The 20,893-nt window shown below is 56.6% G+C and overlaps 2 protein-coding genes across 2 annotated transcripts in view; one reads left to right on the top strand and one right to left on the bottom strand.

Moving 5' to 3' along the window:
- Positions 1-9,500, top strand: part of RIMS4 (regulating synaptic membrane exocytosis 4) — a 51,536-nt gene extending 42,036 nt beyond the window's left edge. The window contains exons 3-6 of the mRNA XM_037044137.1: positions 2,376-2,488; positions 2,775-2,876; positions 3,513-3,652; positions 4,941-9,500. Of these exons, the coding sequence (XP_036900032.1) occupies positions 2,376-2,488; positions 2,775-2,876; positions 3,513-3,652; positions 4,941-5,159 (574 nt within the window). The 3' untranslated portion in view covers positions 5,160-9,500. The remainder of the gene's footprint in view (positions 1-2,375; positions 2,489-2,774; positions 2,877-3,512; positions 3,653-4,940) is intronic.
- Positions 9,501-10,436: 936 nt separating this feature from the next.
- On the bottom strand, positions 10,437-15,435 carry KCNK15 (potassium two pore domain channel subfamily K member 15). The gene is made up of 2 exons (XM_037044712.1): positions 15,153-15,435; positions 10,437-11,146 (listed from the first exon to the last, which is right to left on the bottom strand). The coding sequence occupies exons 1-2, from the start codon at positions 15,433-15,435 to the stop codon at positions 10,437-10,439; spliced, it is 993 nt and encodes a 330-aa protein (XP_036900607.1).
- Between the last annotated feature and the right edge of the window lie 5,458 nt (positions 15,436-20,893).

Below are 20,893 nucleotides of genomic sequence, written 5' to 3'. Positions count from 1 at the left end.
AGAAGACCTCGAGGTGGCGTGGGGTCTCCCATACAGTCAGTCCCTGGCCAGCAGGGACCTGCCACCACTGTAGTCTGCCTCCCCGCAGCCCCACGAGGGTGTGACAACCCATTCAGGGTTCCTGGGGCGTCTGCCTGGTTCCTTGGCAGCCAGCGAGGCACCCTGGAATGGGAAGTCAGGCAGCCGCCCAGATATTATAAACAATTACTGCTAATTACCAGGCCTGCCAGTTCCCCATTGTCTGCTCACAATCCTACCAGGAACTGAGGAGCAGACAATGATGATGTTGGAGGAAACTTTCAATTTCAGGCTGTAGAAGGCCAGCTTTGCTTGGGAGGCTGGGCCCCTTCAGGGACTTGGAATTCAAGAGGCACCCGCATTTGGGGGGCTTTTGGAGCCCCTAGACCCCTCCCCCAGGTGGCTAGAAGGTTGGGGTGGAAAAGAGGCAGGGGTGGAGGGAAGGCCGGGTCCATGGCCTTGGAGAGCGAGTCTGGGTCTTAGCTGTGGTCTGTTAACTAGGATCTTTGGGTTTGCAAGAATAACGGGTACTTCTTTCTATCTCCAGGCCGTGAAGTTATTTTTCCAGTAGCTTCTCTGTGATGCTGTTGCATAAGTGTTGAGCTAAGAGATTCAGGAGCCTGGCTGCTTGGATGCAAATACCACTCTGCCTCTGTCTTGGTTTGGCCTTCCCTGGCAGGCAGTGGGAACATTGCTCCCCTCCGGGACTTGGAGGGGCCATAGCGTTCGGAGTCTCACAGACTCGCTTGACAAGACTCCAGGCAGCCTTTGCTGCAGAGCAGTGTGCCCTTCACTGAGCCCCGCCCTGTGGGAAGGATGGGCGCAAACCCTCTTCGCCTTCACTCCCAGACCTGCCTGCGGTTTCCTGTCCTCCCTCAGCACCGCCAGCCAGCCCGGGGACCCAGACCTTCCTCGAGGCCTCTCCCCGCCCTCCCTCCACCCCCCCCCCCCCCCTTAAAACATCCTCTGCTCTCCAGGCTGTGGTTTGTTGGTTTGCTTGTTCCTTTGGAGGCAGGGCAGGCTAGTTTTACATCTGTCCTTCTAAGTTTGTTTCTTCTTAGAGTTCAAGCTCGAAAGCTAAGAATCTGACCGACTTGTTCCCTGCCTACTACCTGGATGGAGAAAGGGTAGCAGGGGGTGGTAGGAAGTCACGCAAATGAGAAGCACTAAAGTGTCAAATTACTATCCTGTCCACAACTCTGTTGATAACCTAAGTAAAAACGATTTATCAGAACGATGCTGGGGTGTCTCACATGACCGAGGGAGAGCTGAGCAGCCAGCACTGGGTAGCTGGTAGTTTGAGGCTCTTTGCGAGGGTGGGCTATTCTTACGGCTCAGACCTATGAGATGGGAACTTTATTATTCCCATTTGGGAAAGAGAAAACTAGCTAAAATTGGCTTCAGCAAAATATGTCATTGTAATTGTTGCTGTTGACTTGTGCAACTGAAAAAAAATGCATCTAAGCTTCAGGCAGAGCTTGATCCAGGAGCTTACCAGTTTGATGGCTTTGTTCATGGACCACAGGTGGTAGTAAGATAGCTGCCAGAGGCCCCAGTCTGTTTCAAGGTCAAGTCTGGTGGGGAAAAAAGTGCTCTTGATTCCCTACAGGTCAAAGAAAGCTTCCCAGTCAGAGTCCTGTGAGCTGAATTGGGCCACACACACCCATCTTTGAGCTGATCACTGACCAAGGGAAGGATTGGCCAGGCTGAGCTCACACCAGCCTGTGGAGCCAGGTCTGCTCCTGTCCTTAGGAATCAGTGCCTTGGGGGAGGGGCACCCCAAAGGAGATTGGAGATCTCGCTCCCAAAGAAACAGGGCAGACATTTGAGAGCCCGCAGCAGCAACGAACGCACACCTCCACGGTTGAGCTACTCATCCCATGCCCCTCCAACGATCAGGGGCAAGTGACTCTTCTGGGGATCATGTTAAAAGGCAGATTCTGATTCAGCCGCTAGGGGTGGAGTGGAGTGCTGTTCTGTTCCTGATTGGCTCTCGGGGATGCTGGTCTCTGGACCACACTTTGGGTGCCATGGCATCAAACCACAGGCGCTGATGAGCGAGCGTTACCTCCTGAGATTCCTACCACCGTCCCGAGAGGCAGGTATCTCCTGACCCATTTCAGGAAGGTGGCACCTAAAGCCCAGCGAGGAGGGCTGGGGAGACGGTACAGGAGATTTCAGGGCCATGGAGGTAACAAGGAGGGAGAGACGGGACCTGGGTCTGCCTGAGGCTGGGTGGTGGACGCGGACAGAAGCATCGTGGCAGGAGGGGCCTCTGGGGTTGACCGCCCGAGTCATCTGAGTCCTCGGCCTGCCCCTGGGAACATTTGCCGTTATCCCACCCTTTCTTCTTACAGCCTTAACTACGGGGGCGTCTGCTTGGCGTCGGATGCGCAGTTCAGTGACTTCCTGGGCAGCATGGGGCCAGCGCAGTTTGTGGGCCGCCAGACCCTGGCCACCACACCGATGGGTGAGTGCCCCAACACCTGTTTCAAAGGGGGGAGTCCCACTGGAAGCCCTGCATCTCCCCGCTCTTCCCCTGTGTCTCAGCTGCATCCCCCGAGCACCCACTGGAGCCCAGCCCACACCTGCCAAGCCCTCGGCAGAGCCTGGACGTGTGGTGTGGGACATGGTTCTGGTCTCATTTGGGGCTGGGCGCAGGGGCAGGGGATTTATCCTAACCAGAGAGGAGGATCTGAGTCCCTGATTGAGCTTCGAGGGCACTGCCCAGTCTCACCTGGCGAGGTCTCTTGCAGGGGACGTGGAGATTGGCCTGCAGGAACGAAATGGCCAGCTTGAAGTGGACATCATCCAGGCTCGGGGACTGACGGCCAAGCCAGGCTCCAAGACACTGCCAGGTGTGGGGTGCCCTCCCCACTGCAAGGCGGGGCGGAAGTTTGGGGGCCTGTCTGGAGGCATATCTGGGTGTAGAAGAGAGAAAATGGAGCCCCACTGGGGAGGACTCCTTTGTTCCAGCTTCCAGTGACTCACAAAGAACTACTGGTGACTCAGGGCTCATTCTGGGGACTCTGTGGAGATTGTCGGCTGACCTTGTCAGCACCCGCTGCCGGACAGAGCTCCCGGAGGACGTGGGCTGTTTTTCCTGTTTGTGATTATGCCCCAGTGCCTGGTAGGGGGCTTGGTGTGCAGTGGGTGATCAGAAAGGGTTTGTTCAGTGAATGGGTAGCGATGAATGTCTAAGGCAGGGAAGGGGTGGGTGAGTCAGAGACAGAGAATGGAAGCAGGTGAGTACAGAGTGAGCAAGGGAAGAGGGAGGCTTGCAGGACCACCTGAGGGTGTGGAGTAGGCCTCACCAACCCTGGCTGCACCCCACCACCACTCCCACCACCTGGCTTGGCCCTGTTGTCTCCTCCCCAGACTCCAGGGGGGGGGGCACTGTGACCCCTGCAGTGGCGGGCAGCCTCCCTCTGCCATGCCCTGTGCCCTCCACTTGAGGCCCACACTAGAGCTCACCTGCTGGCCTCTGTCCCCAGCGGCCTACATCAAGGCCTACCTGCTGGAGAATGGCGTCTGCATTGCCAAAAAGAAGACCAAAGTCGCTCGCAAGTCACTGGACCCGTTGTATAACCAGGTGCTGCTGTTTCCTGAGAGTCCCCAGGGCAAAGTCCTGCAGGTGAGGGGCGAGTGTGTGCACATGCGTGTGTGTGCAACGGCACCTGCAGTATTGGGGAGGAGGGGGGTGCCCCTGGGGAGGGCCTCCCCTGGAGGAAGTACAGTGCTGTGGTTGACCAGAGCTCTACAACCTGTGGTGAGACTTTGAACAAGTTTCTTTCTGAGCCTCAGTTTCTTCATCTGTAAAATGGGGACACTAGCAGCACCTGCTGACGGTGGTGGCAGGAACAGTGAAAGGTGTGCTTGGTGCAAGAAAAGTATTTGCAAGTTTGTTCTAGAGTAAGTGCTCCACAAATGGCTTCCATCATCATCACCACCATCGTCGTCATCATCGTCATCAACCTCTGGAGGCCAGGGGCTTGATCTGAAGCACAGTGATAATAAATGGGGAGCCTTATGAGCATGCACACAGGTGTTCGGCCCTCAGGAGAATCCCAGTGGTGACTCAAACCTGGAGCTGGAAACAGCTCCCCCTTGTGGGTACAGGCAGGGCCAGGTCGGGTGCCTGCAGAAGCCAAGTGCCCATTCTCGGAGCTGTCTTTTGGGCACTGCTGGCCTTTGCCTGATTCCTTGCTCCTCAGCTGGGCAGGCAAAGCCAATCCCAATGGGGCCAAGGCACACATGGCCAAGACCATGGGGCTTTTGCTAAACTGGGAAACCCAGGTCCTGTCTCAGACAGAGTTTGTCAGCCTGTGGGTTGAGACCCATCACTGAGTTGGGACATCAGTTTAGCTGGTCTCCACAACTGCTTTTCAGTGAAGTGGACAGGGAAGAGAACATTTCTTGCTCCCAGTAAGCTAAGTCCTTTTTGGTGGGGCCCTTGCTTCAGTTGGGAAGCCAATATGTGCCCAGGCGAGGATGACCCCGGCCAGAAAGTCTGTAAGAACCTTCAAATACAACTTAAAACATCCAGAAGACCATCCAGATGCTGGGCACATACACCTGCCACTTTTTGAAACTTTCTTTTGTCGGGGGCTCTGAGGTTCTGGAAGCAGAGGGCTGGTGGGGGAAGCCACTAGGGAGCTCGTGGTATAAAGGGTCAGCCCTCAAGACTCAGATTCAAAGGCGGGGCTTGTGGAGGACGGGCTGGAGCCAAGGGGGTGAGACCAGAGGCAAGAAGGCAGTCACCCACGCACGCACGCAAGGAGGGCAGCCCTGGAGCCAGCGATTTAAAGGTGGTCGAATCCACAGGACTCGGAGGTGAACTGGGCCTGGGGGTGACCCCAGGGTCCGGTTCTGAGCTTGTGAGTGGCATTGGACGACTGGAACCCGTTTCTCTTGCCCCGCAGGTGATCGTGTGGGGGAACTACGGGCGGATGGAGCGGAAGCAGTTCATGGGCGTGGCCCGTGTGCTGCTGGAGGAGCTGGACTTGACCACCCTTGCCGTGGGCTGGTACAAGCTCTTCCCCACCTCCTCCATGGTGGACCCAGCCACAGGCCCCCTGCTCCGGCAGGCATCCCAGTTGTCCCTTGAGAGCACCGTGGGACCCTGCGGCGAGCGATCTTAGTGCCAGGGAGAGGGAGGGGCTCCCCGAGATGGCCTGGAGACCACCCAGCCCCGACCTGGGACCCCAGGCCCAGGGGCACCTCGAACAGAGGACGACGGGGTTCTCCCCACCGTGGGGAAGAAGAATGGGGAGACCCGCCCCCCTTGGGACCCTCCTCACCCCTTCTTTGCCTCCTGTCCCGAGACCTTTCCTCTCCCAGTGGGATTGGCTGCACTTTTGACTTGGCCAGTTCGTGACCTGGTGAATGTGGCTGCAGGCCGAGAAGGGAAGGACTGAGGTGGCAGAGCAGACCGCTCTCCCGCCCCAGACACTGTCTGACTGCTCCCCGTTCTGCGTCCTCGGAAGCTCGCTGCCCGGAGCCAAGTCCAGAACCCAGCGGCCGTCTCCATGGTGCCAATAACCAGCAAGTGTCTTTCCTGTGGCACCGGGTTCAGGCAGCTACACCCGCCCCAAAGCTGACGGGGCGGCTTTGCAAGAATCCGGAGCCAGCTCTGAGGGGCCCCACAGCCCCCACCCCCCACCACCGTGAGAAGAGGAGCTCTGGGCTCCTTCCACCTGCCAGCGGAAGGAGTTTCGCCGAAGCCCGTCTGAGTCCATCTGTCTGTCCCCACCTGCCTGCCCCTCTTCCGGTGGTATTGGAATCCAGCAGGGACGGGAGGAGAGGAGGAGTTGCCCGGGGCCTGGCACAGACCCGCAGGGTGCCTCGCCCTGCGGGACTGAAACAAGCTGCTGTGGGAACTGGGGGACTGGAGAACTCCGTCTCTGGGTTTCAGTGGACGACCTGCAGCACCCTGGTTTTCCAGGACCCCGAGCCCTGAGAGCTCACCGTCTCTCATTTGGGGGTGCTGGGTTGGAGTGGGACTCTAGGAAAAGTGGGGGTTGGGACTGGTGGGGCCAAGGTGAGGGTTTCCCAAATAGGAGACGCCCTTCTTGTTGGATGAGGTCAGAGGTCATCTTGTCTATTCCTCTGCCCCTGCTTAGGGGCCTGGGGAGGCAATGGAACTCCCCTCTTTTAGTCTTTTTAAACAAACCACGTGTACTAAGAGCAGAACCCACTGCCCTGGCCTCAATTACCTTGGCTCAAGGAGAGAAGGAGAGGAGAGGTATGAGCCTAAGAACCATGAGATTCCTTCTCATGCAGGCCCGGGTAGCTGCCTTCCTGGCCCGGCCCTCCCCCGGGCCTCCGGAAGCCCTTTTGCATGCTGGGGAGGACTTGGGCTGGCCCCTGTTTATAGAAGCACATTTCTGCCACCTCCCCTGGGAGGCCCCCAGCAGCCCACCACCCCTCATTACCCAGTCCCTGCTGTGTAGGGCGTAGTCCAGGTTAGCTGGGTAGAGTTAGTGTTCCAAGCCCTGGGGTCTGTTCTTAGCTCGCACATAGTTCTCACAGAGTCCCAGGACCGGGCGGGGCGGAGACACAGAGTACATTCCAGGAGATCACCATCTCCTTGCTGGCCTGGGCCTGGGGCTCTGGAGGCCAGCTCCCCTCCCCTCCCCATCTCCCCCTGCCTCCCCCGCCCCCTGTAGGGTTGGAGCTGCAGCTGCCCACTGTCCTCAGATGTTCTGATTCATTCTCCTTGGTACTGATTTCATTTATGAGGCAATCCTGAGGATGTGGGCCTTGGTGGAGCGGCCTGGATGCTATCAGAGGGGGCGGTTTTCTGCTGAGGACATCCAGCTGCGTCCAGTCCCACCCTGTCCCTGGTTCCACTATAGGCTACTGCCCAGGTGACTCCTTCACCAGGAGTCCCTCATCCCCACCCCCACCTCCATACCCCCATAGCCCGTTTGAGCCCTGGGCATCCTTTCAAGTCTGGTTGAGTTCGATGGCCTCCACGGAGCTTCTCACGCTGCACTGGGAAGGGGCGATGGGGACGCCTTTCCATCCAGGGGGCCTTCAAGGTCCCAGGGTTTGTGGGGTGGAACCCCAAGACTGGGGCATGAGGCAGTGGGGCTCTGGATGGACCAGCATCTGAGGCCCAGAATCAACCCCTCACTGTTGTTTTTTTAAAACCAGTGTGATTTCTCTGCTGTTCGTTTATTACTCGCCATTTGGAATATTTTGAGCCAGGAGAGCACCTCCTCTCTCTGCAGCCATCACCACTCTGGTTGTACAGGGGTCGTTTTCAAGGACGGGGCACAGCCTGGCTGTCCCAGCCAGGGGGAGAAGGGGCTCGGTGCGCCCCAGCCTGAGCCCACCCTCTGGTGTCTGCACAGCCTTTATGAAGAGAGAGAGAGAGAGAGAGCTCCAAAGCAATAACAACCTCCCGGGGGTGGTCCCCGAGGGCCCCCTCACTGACTTTTCTGTTTGTTCTGTGAAGTCTCAGCTCACCTCCTGGAGGGGTGGCGCCAGTGGGGGCTGGAGCCCTTTTTCTTTGTATCATCATTGTGAGCGCAGGCCCCCTGCGGACGGGCTCTGCCCATTTGGCGTGGGAACCACCATCCGTCCTCACCCAGGGGGAGGGGTTTGGGGAGGGGGTGACTATTCTCACTCTTAGCTTCGGGAACCTTCAAACCCAGCCTGTCCCCACTGCTCTTGGATCCTTTGCAGCTTCAACTCCACCATTTGGAGAGGATCGGAGAGGGGGGAGTTGGGTGGGGAGGGGCTGGGGACAATTTTATTTTTCAGTCTCGGGTCCAGAGGTCACATGCCAAGGTAACCTGGAGGGAGTTGCCTCCACTTTCCTTCTCCAGAATCCACTTTTCATACTAAAGGGAAAGAGGCTTTGGGACCATCGGTAAAGCCATTTCCATTTTACTGACAAGGAGACTGCGGCCACCGCAGGAATCGCTGCATGGGGAGTCACGGGGCGGGGGGGGGGGGTTCCCTGGCACCTCCAGCCTGGGCCTCTTCCTCCTCCTCCTGCCACTGGAGGCTGAGCTGCAGCCAGGGCGGGATGAGGTGGGGCCCCCATTTCCCTCCACCCCTCCCCTCTCTCGTGGAAGCCTCCTAGTGGCCTTGAAAAGGCGAGCAGGGCAAATTGTAGCCCTTCTGGGAGGTGAGGAAACAGGCCCAGAAGCAGGAAGTGACCTGCCCAAGACCCCTTGGCAAGTGTGTGGTGGGGACAGAACAGAGTTCCATTTTGCCCCCTCCCTCCAGGGGACAGGAGACCACAGGTCCAGGGCGTGTCTGCTGGGATAAGTATTTGTGGCCTTTAAGCCCTAGGCAACCCAGCCCTGCTTGGTCCCATCTCCACGGGCCAGCAATTTTTCTGGGCCCAGGTTTGCAGAAGAGGGTTTGCCTTTGACGCCTAGCTCCCCTGGATGGGGCTGGCAAGGCTGACTGAGGGTTTGGTCCAGGCCTCAGTGAATGGGTGGGGAGCCCCACCGAGGGGCTGTAACCCTCCAAGACCAACTGGAGGGAGGTTAGAAGCACCAGTTCCTTCCTGGCGCTACACAGGCGAGAGGCTGCTCTGGCCTGCCTCACCTTAAGGAAATCCTCACAAAACCTTCGGGGCAATGATACCTGACCCCCCCTGCGGTACTTTTCAAACTTTTTTGTTTTCAAAGTGCTTTTACCTCCAGTGCACCCTCACAGGAGCCCCTGGGCAGTAGGTGGGGGGCCTCTTCTCAGCCCCGTCTTAGAGGGGGAGCTGAGGCCCTGGGAGGGGAAGGTACCTGCCGGGGTCCCCCTGTGAGCGAGCTAGCGGCCAAGCTCAGACCGGAACTCAGTTCACCAGCGGTTCTGAGCTCTTTCTTCTCCACTGGTCGGTAACACAGTTCAGGGGTGGCTGTGCACTTTACTAGCTGATCCACCATCCGGTTCCTTACACCAGGAACCCCCCGGGCGCATTCGGTGTTCAGAACAGCACTGAGCCCCCTCCCCTGGGAGCACAGCTGTTGCGTCAGGCAAGGCCACCTGTGTTTATTTATTGAGCAGCAGCGCCGTGCCAGGCCCAGGGGACCGAGCCATCCCTGTCTCCTTGTAAGGACTCCCACAGCCTTCTGGGAGGGCCCCGTGTCTGTACGGCAGCACCTCAGTGACAGTAAGCTCTCATGTCCACGAGCTCATCTGACCCACCCTGCAGGGAGGCTGGTCATGCCCATTTCACTCATAGCTTCTGTGAGAGCGAAGTGGAGACTTGAAGCCAGGGCCTCAGACATCACATCTGGAGCCCTTCCTTAGACGGCCTCCTGAGAAGGCGGCAGGAAGGCAGGGCCCCGGATCCTTGGGCTGAGGCCTCTCCATCCACCCACCTTTCCTTCACCCCCAGGAGCGGGAGCCCCTCAGGCCTTCGGGGAGGGAGGGTGTTCCCGGCCCCTGGATCGGAGTGGGTCACGTTGCATTGTGTTCACGACCATGTAGCTCATGTTGAAAATTAAAGTTTTTGGCTTTTCTAACTTGTCTTGCTCTGCTTTGTGTTGAGACGGTTGTATCTGGGAAGCCAAGGGCAGATGGTGTTTTAAGGAGCTGAGCGTGGTGGGGGTGCCGGCGTGCCCCGCCACAGGCTTTCAGAATGTCCTGTCCCGGGCTTGTCCCAGGGGCCCTTGAGGTGGTGCCTGGGAGGGAGCAGGATTCGGGATGAACCCAGTCACTTTACAGATGAGATTTACCTGAAGATCAGGTAGGGGATGAGATTCCCCAAAGTCACATGCGGGTTACTAGTGGGACCCTGTCCTCACACTCCCAGACAAGAGCTTGTCTCACTCAGCTGCGTCCAGGTGGCCCCAGGGACATGCTGGGTGTCAGCAAGGGCCCCTCATCCTGAAGTGGGGCTGGCCGAAGACGGAACATCAGCTTGGGTGCTTCATTCCCAGGGGGGCCAAATCCTATCTACTGTACATGCCGAGCAAGAGAACGCGATTGTTTAAACAGTGCAGTGGTCCAGACTGGTGAGTCCTCGCTGGGCGGTGGATGGTTCCCGTTGGGCCATCTCCTCTCTGTGCTTCTCCTGGTGTGAGCAGCCCACCTCCGGGGTAGGATTCCTATGTCGGAAATGGAGTGTTTCCCCTGCAACACGGAAAACCGGCCTCTTCGGGCAGGAGAGTAGCCGCCCGTTCTCACTCCAGAGGGCCAGATGGTGGTGTGGGCCCATGGAGAGACTTGGCCTTACCTTCCTAAAAGAGTTTGGACCACAGGGATCTGCGCCTACCGGGTGACTTTAGAGTTGTGCGTGTGTTATAATACGACTTTAATACCTTGTTGGAGAGGAGAGACTGGCTAGCCACAGAAGGGAATGGGAGGCCGCTGGTGGCAGCAGGTGGCTCTGCAGCCACCTCACCCCTCTCCAGGCTCTGGAGAAGAGGTACATTGATGGGTGAACCCAGATCTTCCCTTCAGACGGACTTCCGCCGCACCTGGAGCCTGCCTGTCCCGCTGCAGCCACCCATAGTCCCAGGGCTCGCGGGGGGTGAGAAGCCCAGGTTGTCTCGGGCCCACATCTCCAGCTGGTGGATGCGGTAGGAGACGGAGGAGCCCTCCGGGCGCGCCGGACGGCGGGGCAGGGCAGAGCCGTGGCTCTCCGGCGCCCCTAGGCGGAGCGGGCTGGCGCAGTGGGCAGCGCGCTCCGGCGTGTCGGTGCTGGCGGCCAGAAAGCGCAGGACAACGAGGTTGAGGAAGGCGCCGATGACCGTGAGCCCCAACAGGATGTAGAGGAAGCTGAAGGCCACGTAGGGCGGCTTCCTCTGCAATGCCTCGTCGCTCTGCAGCGCTACGAAGTCGCCGAAGCCGATGGTGGTGAGGGTGATGAAGCAGTAGTAGTAGGCGTGGAAGAAGGTCCAGCCCTCGAAGTGCGCGAAGGCGGCAGCCCCGAGGGCCAGGGTGGCCGCGCACACCAGCAGCCCTGCCACTACCATGTTCTCTGTGGACACGCGCGGCCGCCGCAGGCCCAGGCAGCGCTTGGCCGCCAGCAGGAGGCGCCGCACCAGCGCGTTCAGCCTCTCGCCCAGGCTCTGGAAAGTGACCAGCGTCAAGGGGATGCCCAGCAGCGCGTAGAACATGCAGAAGACCTTGCCTGAGTCTGTGCCTGGTGCGGCGTGGCCATACCCTGGAGGGAGAGCAGAGGGGAGGGTCGGTGAGTGCCCAGTGCCATCCACCCAGACTGTCGCCCTTGGCCTGCCTGCCTGGTCTCCCACCCCTCAGTGTGGGCTGAGCATCTGGGAAATGCTAGTTCTATTTACCTAGGTCACTCTCTGGTTTCAAAACCGTGCACAGTTATCCATAGCCACCCCAAATCGTAAACAACCCAAATGCCCCTCAGTTGGAAAACGGATAAACAATCTGAGATGCATCCACACAGTGGAATTCTTCGGACCAATAGAAAGGATGAACTGCGGTTATCTGAAGCAACAAAAGACGAATCTCAAATGTATTTTGCTGAAGCCAAGCTCAAAAGGTGCGGGCTGCACGGTTCCATTTAAATGACATGCTGGCAAAAAAAACTATGGGGACAGAGAACAGACCTGTGGCTGCCAGTCACCGAGAGACTGGAGGAGGGGGTAACTGCAAAGGGGTGGGACCGAACTTTGGAGACGGATGGAAATGTCCTATATGTAGGTGGTGGCTGCTGTCACCTGGCAGGTCTGTATTTGTCAAAACCCATGCAGTGTGCACTGAAAAATGGTGAGTTTTACTGTGTGTAAATTGTGTTTTGATTTTTTTTTAAAGTGGCAAAATCTCCCATGGCTCCCCGTACCCACAGAGTAAAGAACTAATTCACACACTGCGTCTGAAGGACTAGAGCTCCTTCGGGATCTGAATCCCCTCCATCTGTCCAGACCCCCCATGTTGTCTCCCCAGCCAGCATGTCCCTTTTCTCACCTCTCCATGTGCCTTTTCTCGTGCCACCCACCCCCACCCCTTCGCCCGGTTGCCCTGTCGGCTCTTCCTTCCCAGACCCTGCTGCGAGCCAGCTCTCACTGCAACCTCTGCAGTCTGGTGCGGCGATTCCTCACTCAGTCCCCTCAACGGTTGTAGGGGCCCTAAACATAAGTGAGTAAGTGTGCCTCTTCCACGAGAGAGGGGAGAAAGCTTTCATGGTATTCTCAGGGGGTCCCACGACCCAGGAAAAGTCCGGCAGGCCTTCCCCAGCAGGACATGCCTTCTCTAGCAAACTGACCTCATCTGCCAAGATGTAAAATACCCAAGCCCTCTGACCCTAGGCAGTCCCATAGTTAGGAAGTTAGTCCTCTGAAACATACACGTGCAAAGTGACGTATGCACGTGGGTTATCACTGAAGCATCTTTGCTCACAGTGACACTCTTAGATAGCCTAAGTGCTCATCGATAGGCACCTGGTTATGTAAATCATGGTGCTGTCCAAACAATAGAATATTACACAGCAGGCTCCAACCAGGGGTTATCTTGCTCCCCAGGGAATATTTGGCAATGTCTGGAGACATTTTGGAGGGTCACAGCTGGGAGGTGGTGGCTGTGAGCTCCTGGCCTCTCGTGGGTAGGGGTGAGGGTACGGCTAAGTTTTATGCCAAACAGAAAACAAAGAACTTTCCAGTCCAAATGTCAATTGAGCCAAGGTTGAGAAGCTGCAATACAGCCATGAAAAAGATGACACAGTTCTTTAGCGACTAACAGAAAAATATCAGCAAAATTCAGGGTAGGGCCAAAGGAAGTTTACAGTTGTGGGTACATGAACCACAGAGTTTGCTCCTGTACTACTGTTTGTTAATTATTGTATTATTTCCCATACGAACAACTGTAAACCTACTTTCCCCTCCACCCTGGATGTAGGTTTAAAAATGAAGAGAAAAAACAGTGTGTGTACTGGAATGTCTCTACCATGTGTGTGTTTTAAAGGCCTATAGAGGCAGAGAATACATCTAGGAGCATACACCAGAAACTGGTACTATTTGACCCAGGGAAAGGAATTTATGGGTGGGGGGACAGGGAAAGGGGGAGCCTTCCTCTTCATCCCGTACCTTTTTGGACCGTGGGAAGCGTGTACTGTGTGCACATTTAATTCATCCAAAATATCAATACAACCAATGTGTTTGAAGGCCAATGGCTCCACCCTCACTTTTCCACCACTATTTCCACCGCTATTTCCACTGCTAAGCGGGCCCCATCTGCAATTGCGGCAGCGAGGGCTCTGCCCACTGCCACCAGGCTGGGAGCTCCTCGAGGCTGGAAACCAGGCCTGTTGCTTGTCTGTCTCTCTAGTCACCAGGGCTTCTACCAACCCTGGCACAGACTGAAGGGTCAGTGGAAATGCAACAACCAACAATAATGAAAAACCAGATTGGAGGAGGCGCTGAGACGGAGGAGCCCCCTGCGGAGGAAGAGGCCGGGCGGCGCTGCTTCCAGCTGTTTGGGGCTCTGTGCGGTTCTAGGCAGAGAGTGAAATGAATAATGGTACCTAGACATGTGGGATACTTTACATGGATTCCCTTATTTAACCCTTTCCATGACTCTAAGAGATGACCCATTTTACAGATAGGGAAATTTGGATTGGGCGGATGAAGCTGCCCAAAGGCCACCAGGCCAGGGCTGTTAACCACTATCCTCCATTGCTTCTCAGTGTCTCTCCCCTGTCCCTGCAGCGCTCAAGCTGCTGGCTTCTAGGTTGTCTGCAAGGCTGACTTAGGCAGCCTGCACCACACAGCATGTGCTGGCGCCTCCCAGTGGCCAAAAATGCAAAACTGTTTCCGTTCTTAGTCGCTTCCCGAGGCTCCCAGATGCGTTTGTGTGTAGTGGTCCAGGGGAGGTTGGGCATCGGGCGGAGAACAGCGGAGGGAGGAGGTGGAACTCAGCTGGGAGGTCTCCAAAGAATGCTGGAGAAAGAAGACATGGATGGGGTCCCACACCACTAGACACAGTGACAGGGAGGGTCTTGGGCTGAGCTGAGCTAGAGAAGCAGGGTCCTGTGTTGACAGGAGGGGGCATAAGGGCTGAATGGAAACTGAGCCCACATTTGGCAAATAATGAATTATCATTATTACTAATTAATAGTGCCTATTTAGCTTCAGGCACTGTGCCAAGCAGTTTACATGCTTGACCTCATTTAAACTTGGCAATCACCAGTGAGGTAGGAACAATAGCATTTTGAAGTTGAAGGAACCAGGGCTCAGAGAGGTACAATCAATTACCAGAGAGTCAGGAGGCAATAGAGATGAGAACGGAACTGTGGCCCATGTAACTGCAGAACTCAGGCTTTTAACTCCACTGCTAAACCCACGAGCTCACCTTCACTTGCAAGCACATTATGGAGACATTTTCTCCAAGGCATGGGCTTCCAGAGGGGTGGTCCAAGCCCTAAAGGGTGCCTGGACATCCCCAGCTGGGGCCCCAGGAGTGGCTGGCACCCAGCTTGGAGCCCTTCAGAGCCCACTTCTCTCTCTTCCTGTTTCCCCAGACTTAGACTCCGTAGGTACCAGCCAGACGGTGGCCATGGCAACGGCTGACGGTCCAGATGCTGCAGACAAAGTGCTCTGGATCCCTGAGGGGTCCAAAGCTCGTGGTAATCAGTCATTCCTTTAACAACTGTTTATTGAGTGTCTACTATGCACCAGGTGCTGGCCTTACTGCAATGACAAAGACAGACTAGGTCCCTGTTCTTACGGAGCAATAGAATAATAATTATAATACAAAAATCAATTACTTTTTAAAAGTGTTTTCTGTATGCGAGGCCCAGTGCTAAAACTTTCTGCGTGAGAGCCAATTAGCACCCCTACTTTACAGAAGAAAAAAGTGAGGCTCAGAGAGGTTATGCAACTTGCCTCAGGTCACACAGCTAGTGTGATGCAGCCGAGGATGCAACTCCAGTCACTTAGGCTTCCGGGTTTCACCTTATCTGCCTCCCAGGCCCTGGAGGATTTTCTGGTCACTCCTCAGCGCCAGCCTTTTGGCAAATCTAACCTACTGACGTCCCCCAGCCCAGCCTGCTACACTAACAGCCCATTCGGGACAGGGAGGCAATGAGGCTTGGTGAGCAGAAATGACTCCTCCAAAGTCACCCAGCTGGGCAGGGAATTCTAACCCAGCGGCACCGCCGGCGGCTCGGGATGGAGCGAGCGCCGAGGGGTCTCCGGGGCGCTCACCGATGGTAGTGATGACGGTGATGGCGAAGTAGAAAGAGCCGGCGAACTTCCACTGACGGCCCGCGCGGTGCGACTCGGCCTGCAGCGCCAGGCGCTCCAGCTCCCGGTAGTCCTCTGCCGAGAAGCCGTACTTCTTCCGAAGCTCTCTCCGCTTCTGGGCCAGCAGTCTCTGGCGGCCGCTCTCCGCCTCGGACTCGAGCGCATCGAAGACGGCGGCTCCCACTAGCAGGTAGGACAGGATGCACAGGACGAGAGCGGCGGTGCGCACGCTCTGCCGCTTCATGACGGCGCCCCGACCCGCGCTGTCCCGCTCCGCTCAGTGCCAGCCTTGTCCCCGGCCCGGGCCATGCGCCCCGACGGCTGCCCGGTGCCTGCTCCGCCCCAGCCAGCGCCCACGGACCCATGCAGCGGGAGCCCAGCTGCGCGCCGCTTGGGTGGGGCACCCAGAGGCGGGGCCTGGGGGAAGTGAGGAGGGCAGGGAGGGCTCCCCTAGCTGCTGCCGCCCAGCCTGCCACACATCTGCCTTTGTTTACCCGCTGGCGCCCCGAGGCTAATGTGTCTGCAAATAGGAGCAAAGCACCCAAAGCCGGGGTCTGTGAAAGACCTGCCTCCACCGCTTTCTCCCGTAACCATTCATTAATTCCTTCAGTCAGCCATCCAACAGATATTTTCCAAGCACCTATCTACTCGGTGCAAACAAGATTCCTGCTGTAAATAGAGCTGACATCCTAGAAAGGAAGGTTGGCTAAAAATCGAACCAACAGATAACGTAAGGAGGGAAGCAGTTTCCGGGGGAGGTGGGCCCCGCCAGCTAAGGGAACAGGGGGAAGGTCTCCCTGGGGAGTGACTAGGGAGCAGGCACCCAGGCGGCAAGTGCAAGACCTCTAGGAAGTGAGGCTGGAACCAGGAGAACTGGGGCTCTTGGGGGCTGAGGGGAGAGGAATGGGGAGGGGAGAGGAATGGGGAGGAGAGAGGAGTGGGGAGCAGAAGGAAGACAGAGAGGCGGCTCACAGAAGGTCTTTCCTACGGGCCCTTCCTTATACGGGTTTATTCTTCAATACAATTGGAAAGGCTATAAGTAGGAAAACAAACACACCAATAATCTGATGGACATTTTTAAAAAGAGCGTTTTGGGCTGTGCCGTGGGAAATGGGTGACAGCTAGGAGTGGAGGCCAGGTAGGAGACTCTTGTAGTCCAGATGTATGCTGAAGGTGGCCTGGATGGTGGCCTGGATGGAGCACTGGAGATCCAGAGAAGCCGGTGGTGGGCCTGAGGTGTGTGGGGAGGTGGAACTGGGCGCCCTCAGCCTGCGGCGTATCCCAGCCCCCTTGCACTTGAAAGCGATAGCCAATGGGATGTGGGCAGAAGTGACCTGTGCCACTTTCGGGACTGGCCCATAAAACCCTCCCAGTATGGGCGGGTCTTCGTGGAGACTCTGGGCGGAGCACCGTCTGGAGCACCTGCATCCTCTGGCCTTGGCATATGTCACCTGCCTACCATCACGGCACCAGCCTCTCTCCCCGAAGCCACTCTGCACTGAACTTCCAGCTCCTTGCACAAAACTCTTGTTCTGTTTGGGGTTCTTCTCTCCCCATTTACTCAACAGCCAGCATTTAAAGAATGCCTGCCAGGGCCCAGACACAGGAGAAGCACTTCACAAGGACTGATGCATTGAGCCATCACAGTCTCCTGGTGCTCTGGGTGCGGCTGGCTCAGGCTCTCTCCATCCTCCTGCTCTCAGTTTACTTGGACACCTCCCCTCCTGGCCCCTCCCCAGGCAGGCCTCCTCTGCTGCCAGTGGCCCGGCCTCCTGCCACCTCGAGTCTTTCCCACTGCATTGTGACTCTTGCATTCCATACCTGTGTTCCCTCTGAAGACAGGGATTCTATTTTGGTCACCTCTGTGTCCCCCAAACCCAAACCAAAGCACAGAGGACACACCAGTGACTGGGGACAAAGGAACAGCCACTGCATGTAGAGGTGAAGCAGAGGGACGCTGCACCTTGACGGCTTAGGTCTACAGCCACTTCTGTTGTTTACCAGCTGTTGGAAATTGGATGCCTCAGTTTTCCCTCCAGTGAAATGGGGTTTAAAAAGTTCTTATCTCATTAGGGGCTGTGGTCGGCAGGATAATGGCCCCCCGAAGAGGCTCATGTCCTACCTGCCTTGGGACCCGTGGATATGTTAGTTTGCATCACAGACGGGAATTAACATTGCTGAGCAGCTGACCTTGACCTGGGAGCTAACCCTAGATGATTGGTGTGGCCCCCATGTAAGCACAAGGGTTCTTCGGACTGGAAGAGGGACGCAGAAGAGGGGGAGCCAGAGAGATGCCCGGTGAGAAGGACGGGGTCTGACACTGCTGGCTGTGAAGGTTGAAGACCGAGGAAGGGGCCACGAGCCAAGGAGAGCAGGCAACTTCAAGAACCCAGAAAAGGCAAGGAAATGGACCCCTCCCTGGAGCCTCCAGAAGGGCCACAGTCCTACTTGATTTTAGCCCAATGTGACCTGTGTGTCCCTCCACCCCCACAGAGCTGGAAGATGACACATCGGTGTCGGTTAAGCTGCTGAGTGTGTGGTAATTCGTCATAGCAGCCAAGGGAACCGCCACAGTGGCTGCGAGCACGAAATGAGCAGCAGATGCGATGCTCTGAGAGAAGCACCGGCGCGCTGAGGACTGTGTCTAGGAGTGTCAGCCGTCATTACAAATACCACAGCCGAGCAAAGGTCTGGACCCACGGGGACGTGGCACCCAGAACCCGCCCGACTCTGTTCTTGGGCAGAATGGGGGCCCAGTGCCTGTAGGGGGCCTTGGAACCCCTTTGTCCCCCAAACCTGGACGGTAGCCCAGTGACCTAGAAGCTGGGCGCTGGTGCTGCCACCTCAGCCTTATTTTTAGCAATGGCATCAGCAAGTTTGACTTTCCGATTTCTGCCCAGATTTCAGTCTGGGGCTACAGTCTCAGGTGGGGGTGGGTGGCATCCATCCCAGGGACCTACCGCCCCAAAAGCGCCTGAGAAGAGCTTGTTGGGGCAGGGTGTGGGTGGAGAAGGGGGCGGAGAGGGGAGGCGCTGGGCCCACGCCGGGGACCGTTATTAAGGGCCTGGTCATGAGTATCGCTGGAGCCAACCAGGCCTGGGTTCAAATTCCAGCTTCCCCACTTTCTCGGTTGGTGTCTGTGGACAGAACACGTCCGACTTTGTGCCTTGGTTTTCCCATCTGAGAAATAGGGTAATGATGAAGCCTACCTCATAGGACCATGTGGAAAATTATATAAAATATTGTGTGTCCCTTTCCAGGGTCCCTCCCCCCCAGTTGCCCCTGGTTGCCTGTAAATGTCAAGAATTCTCTCCCAGAAGCAGGGGCAAAGCTAAAACTGGTGAGCGCCGGTCCATTCACAGCACAGTTGCTGAGTTACTGATAGAGTCCTCTCTTCCCGGTGCAGGAAAGAGGCCTGGAGGAGAAGCCGCCCCGTGGGCCAAGTCCTCACAGCCAGGCGGTGGCGGAGCCAGGACTTGAACTCGGGGCAGTCTGGCCACCACAGTCACAATCCTTCCAGTACATGGCCCCATTGGGAAGGATGACGCTGATTTTATCGCCTTCCCATATCGCCTCTCTGGACCTCACTTTCCTCATCTCTAAGATGGGACTGAGGAGTGCTGGCTGGCAGTCCCCGCTCCTCCCCCCACCACCACGGTTCTGAGGACCCCGTGACATGCAGCTGAGAGGTGCTATGTCAAATGCGCCCTCTGGGGATGGGTGTTATTGGGGCCGTGCGGGAGCTGTCTGCCCCTGCCAAGCAGGTGACTCTGCCCTGTGCTTGGCGTTTTCGGTTCAGCGGCTCTATTTTAAGACAGAGGAGGCTGGCGTTTGTGTGTGTGTGTTTCTCAGCTTGGAAACCATCAGCTGTGCAGTCACCAAAAACAGCAACACCCCAAGGCACCCCTGCAGCTCCCCGCCCTCTGCCTCCTCCCCTTCTTCCTCCTTTGGGAAGCTGAGGGGGCTAGTGACTTTCCTCTGTCCCTTCTTTGGCTTTGGCTCTTCCTCCACAGCTCCAAGATTGGTGGCCTTGAGGACAAGGGGACAGGTGACCCCAGTCCCCGTGGGGCGCTGGGTGCCTTTAAAGCGCTTTACATCCCTTATGAGTCTAGATCCTTCGGGAAGTTTGTGAGCCAGGCAGGCTTTGTCATCCGGCAGCAGGGAGAGGGAACGGACTCAGAGAGAGGACTGCGCTCTGAGGCGGCAGGCAGTGGGGCAGGGGCTGAAAAAGGACGTGAGTGTCTGGGCAAGCCAGGCCTCAGGTCCATCTTGGCCAATGACTTCGCCTTTCTGAGTCTCGGTTTCCTCATCTGTGACACGGTGGTGAAACTCTCTGCCCAACAGTGTTCCCGAGAGGACTGAGTGAAAGCGTGAAGACGCGCTCACTCAGCACAGAGTGGCTGCTGGGAAATGTCAGTAAGCCGCCTCCACCCAGTTAGTTTCTTTCTTTACTTCGCCACGGCGCTTATTCCCCAGGCTCACAGGAATCTTAAGGCATTGATTTTTACAGTTTTAATATAGTTCAGGAATTTTCCTGAAGGAAAGAGGGCTGGGCGATTTTCCCTGATTAGGTCTCTCTCCTAAAATACTGGATGACTTTGACCTCAGGGAACAATAGGAAGCAGCCCCTTTGGGGTGGCAGCTGTGGCCTTTTGGCAGCCCGAGGATCCTCTAGGGATGTGGCTTGCAAGAAATTAAAAGCCACTTCATGCTAATTTAAAGAATGTTATTGGCCCTGGCTGGTGTAGCTCAGTGGATTGAGCGTGGGCCTGCGAACCACATGATCGCGGTTCGATTCCCAGTCAGGGCACATGCCTGGGTTGCAGGCCAGTTCCCGGCCGGGGACTCAACCATACATTGATATTTCTCTCCTTCTCTCATTCTCTCCTTCCTTTCCCCTCTAATGATAAATAAATAAAATCTTTAAAAAAAAAAGAATGTTATTGGCAGGATTCTCGGGTCTCCCAGTGTCTTCCAGGTGCTGGAAAATAAGCCATATGGTTCGGGGCACTCAGATGAGATGGAGCCTTGAGTATCGCCAGGGAAATGCCAGAGCCATGCCCAGTATGAGGGGCACCGCTGTCCCCAGCAAGATAGGATATTATTCAGGGGACAAATGACAATTGTCTGAAGAACCAGCCAGGCTGCTCAGAAAATCCCCATCATATGTTTGTGGAGGTCTTGGGAGTTTGTCCTTCTGCCTCCTGAGAAGGGACATCTTTGGGTTGATGGCTATATTGAAACCTTTACTCTGGATAATAGTTTTTTAAAGTTTTTATTCCTTGATTCCAGAGAGAGAGAGAGAGAAAAAATAGGGGCGATGCTCTGACCAACTGAGCTACCCAGCCAGGGCTGCTCTGGTTAATACTTTTAAACGTATTTTATTTATTTATTTTTAGAGAGAGGGGAAGGGAGGGAGAGGGAGAGAAACATTGCTCGGCTGCCCCCCGCCCGCCCCCTGCTATAACCTTCACGGCACTGGGCACTTTTAGCCCCACTGTGCGGAGGAGCAAGCCCAGCTCCAGGGCTGTGGCGCCCTGCTTGAGGCCAGGCTGCCAGGGGCAGGAGCCGCCCTGTCCTGCTGCCCAGCTCTTGCTCCGAAAGGCCACGCTTCCCTGACCCGAGGAGCTTAGCGATGCGCTGGCACAGGGTGCCGCGTGGCACTCCGAGATCAGCCAACACTGACAGAAGCCTGTCCCTTT

This window comes from Sturnira hondurensis, unplaced genomic scaffold (genome assembly GCF_014824575.4).
Source record: "Sturnira hondurensis isolate 20B ecotype Veracruz unplaced genomic scaffold, ASM1482457v3 Scaffold0004136, whole genome shotgun sequence".
Lineage (NCBI taxonomy): Eukaryota > Metazoa > Chordata > Mammalia > Chiroptera > Phyllostomidae > Sturnira > Sturnira hondurensis.
This window is presented reverse-complemented; position numbering and strand designations above follow the sequence as displayed.

What these genes read in the sequence shown, in the direction of transcription:
- KCNK15 (XM_037044712.1), bottom strand. Translation starts at nt 15,435, where the DNA reads ATGAAGCGGCAGAGCGTGCGCACCGCCGCTCTCGTCCTGTGCATCCTG. An exon ending in CACCGTCATCACTACCATCG is followed by an intron (nt 11,147 to 15,152) that starts GTGAGCGCCCCG and finishes CTCTCCCTCCAG; the next exon opens with GGTATGGCCACGCCGCACCA.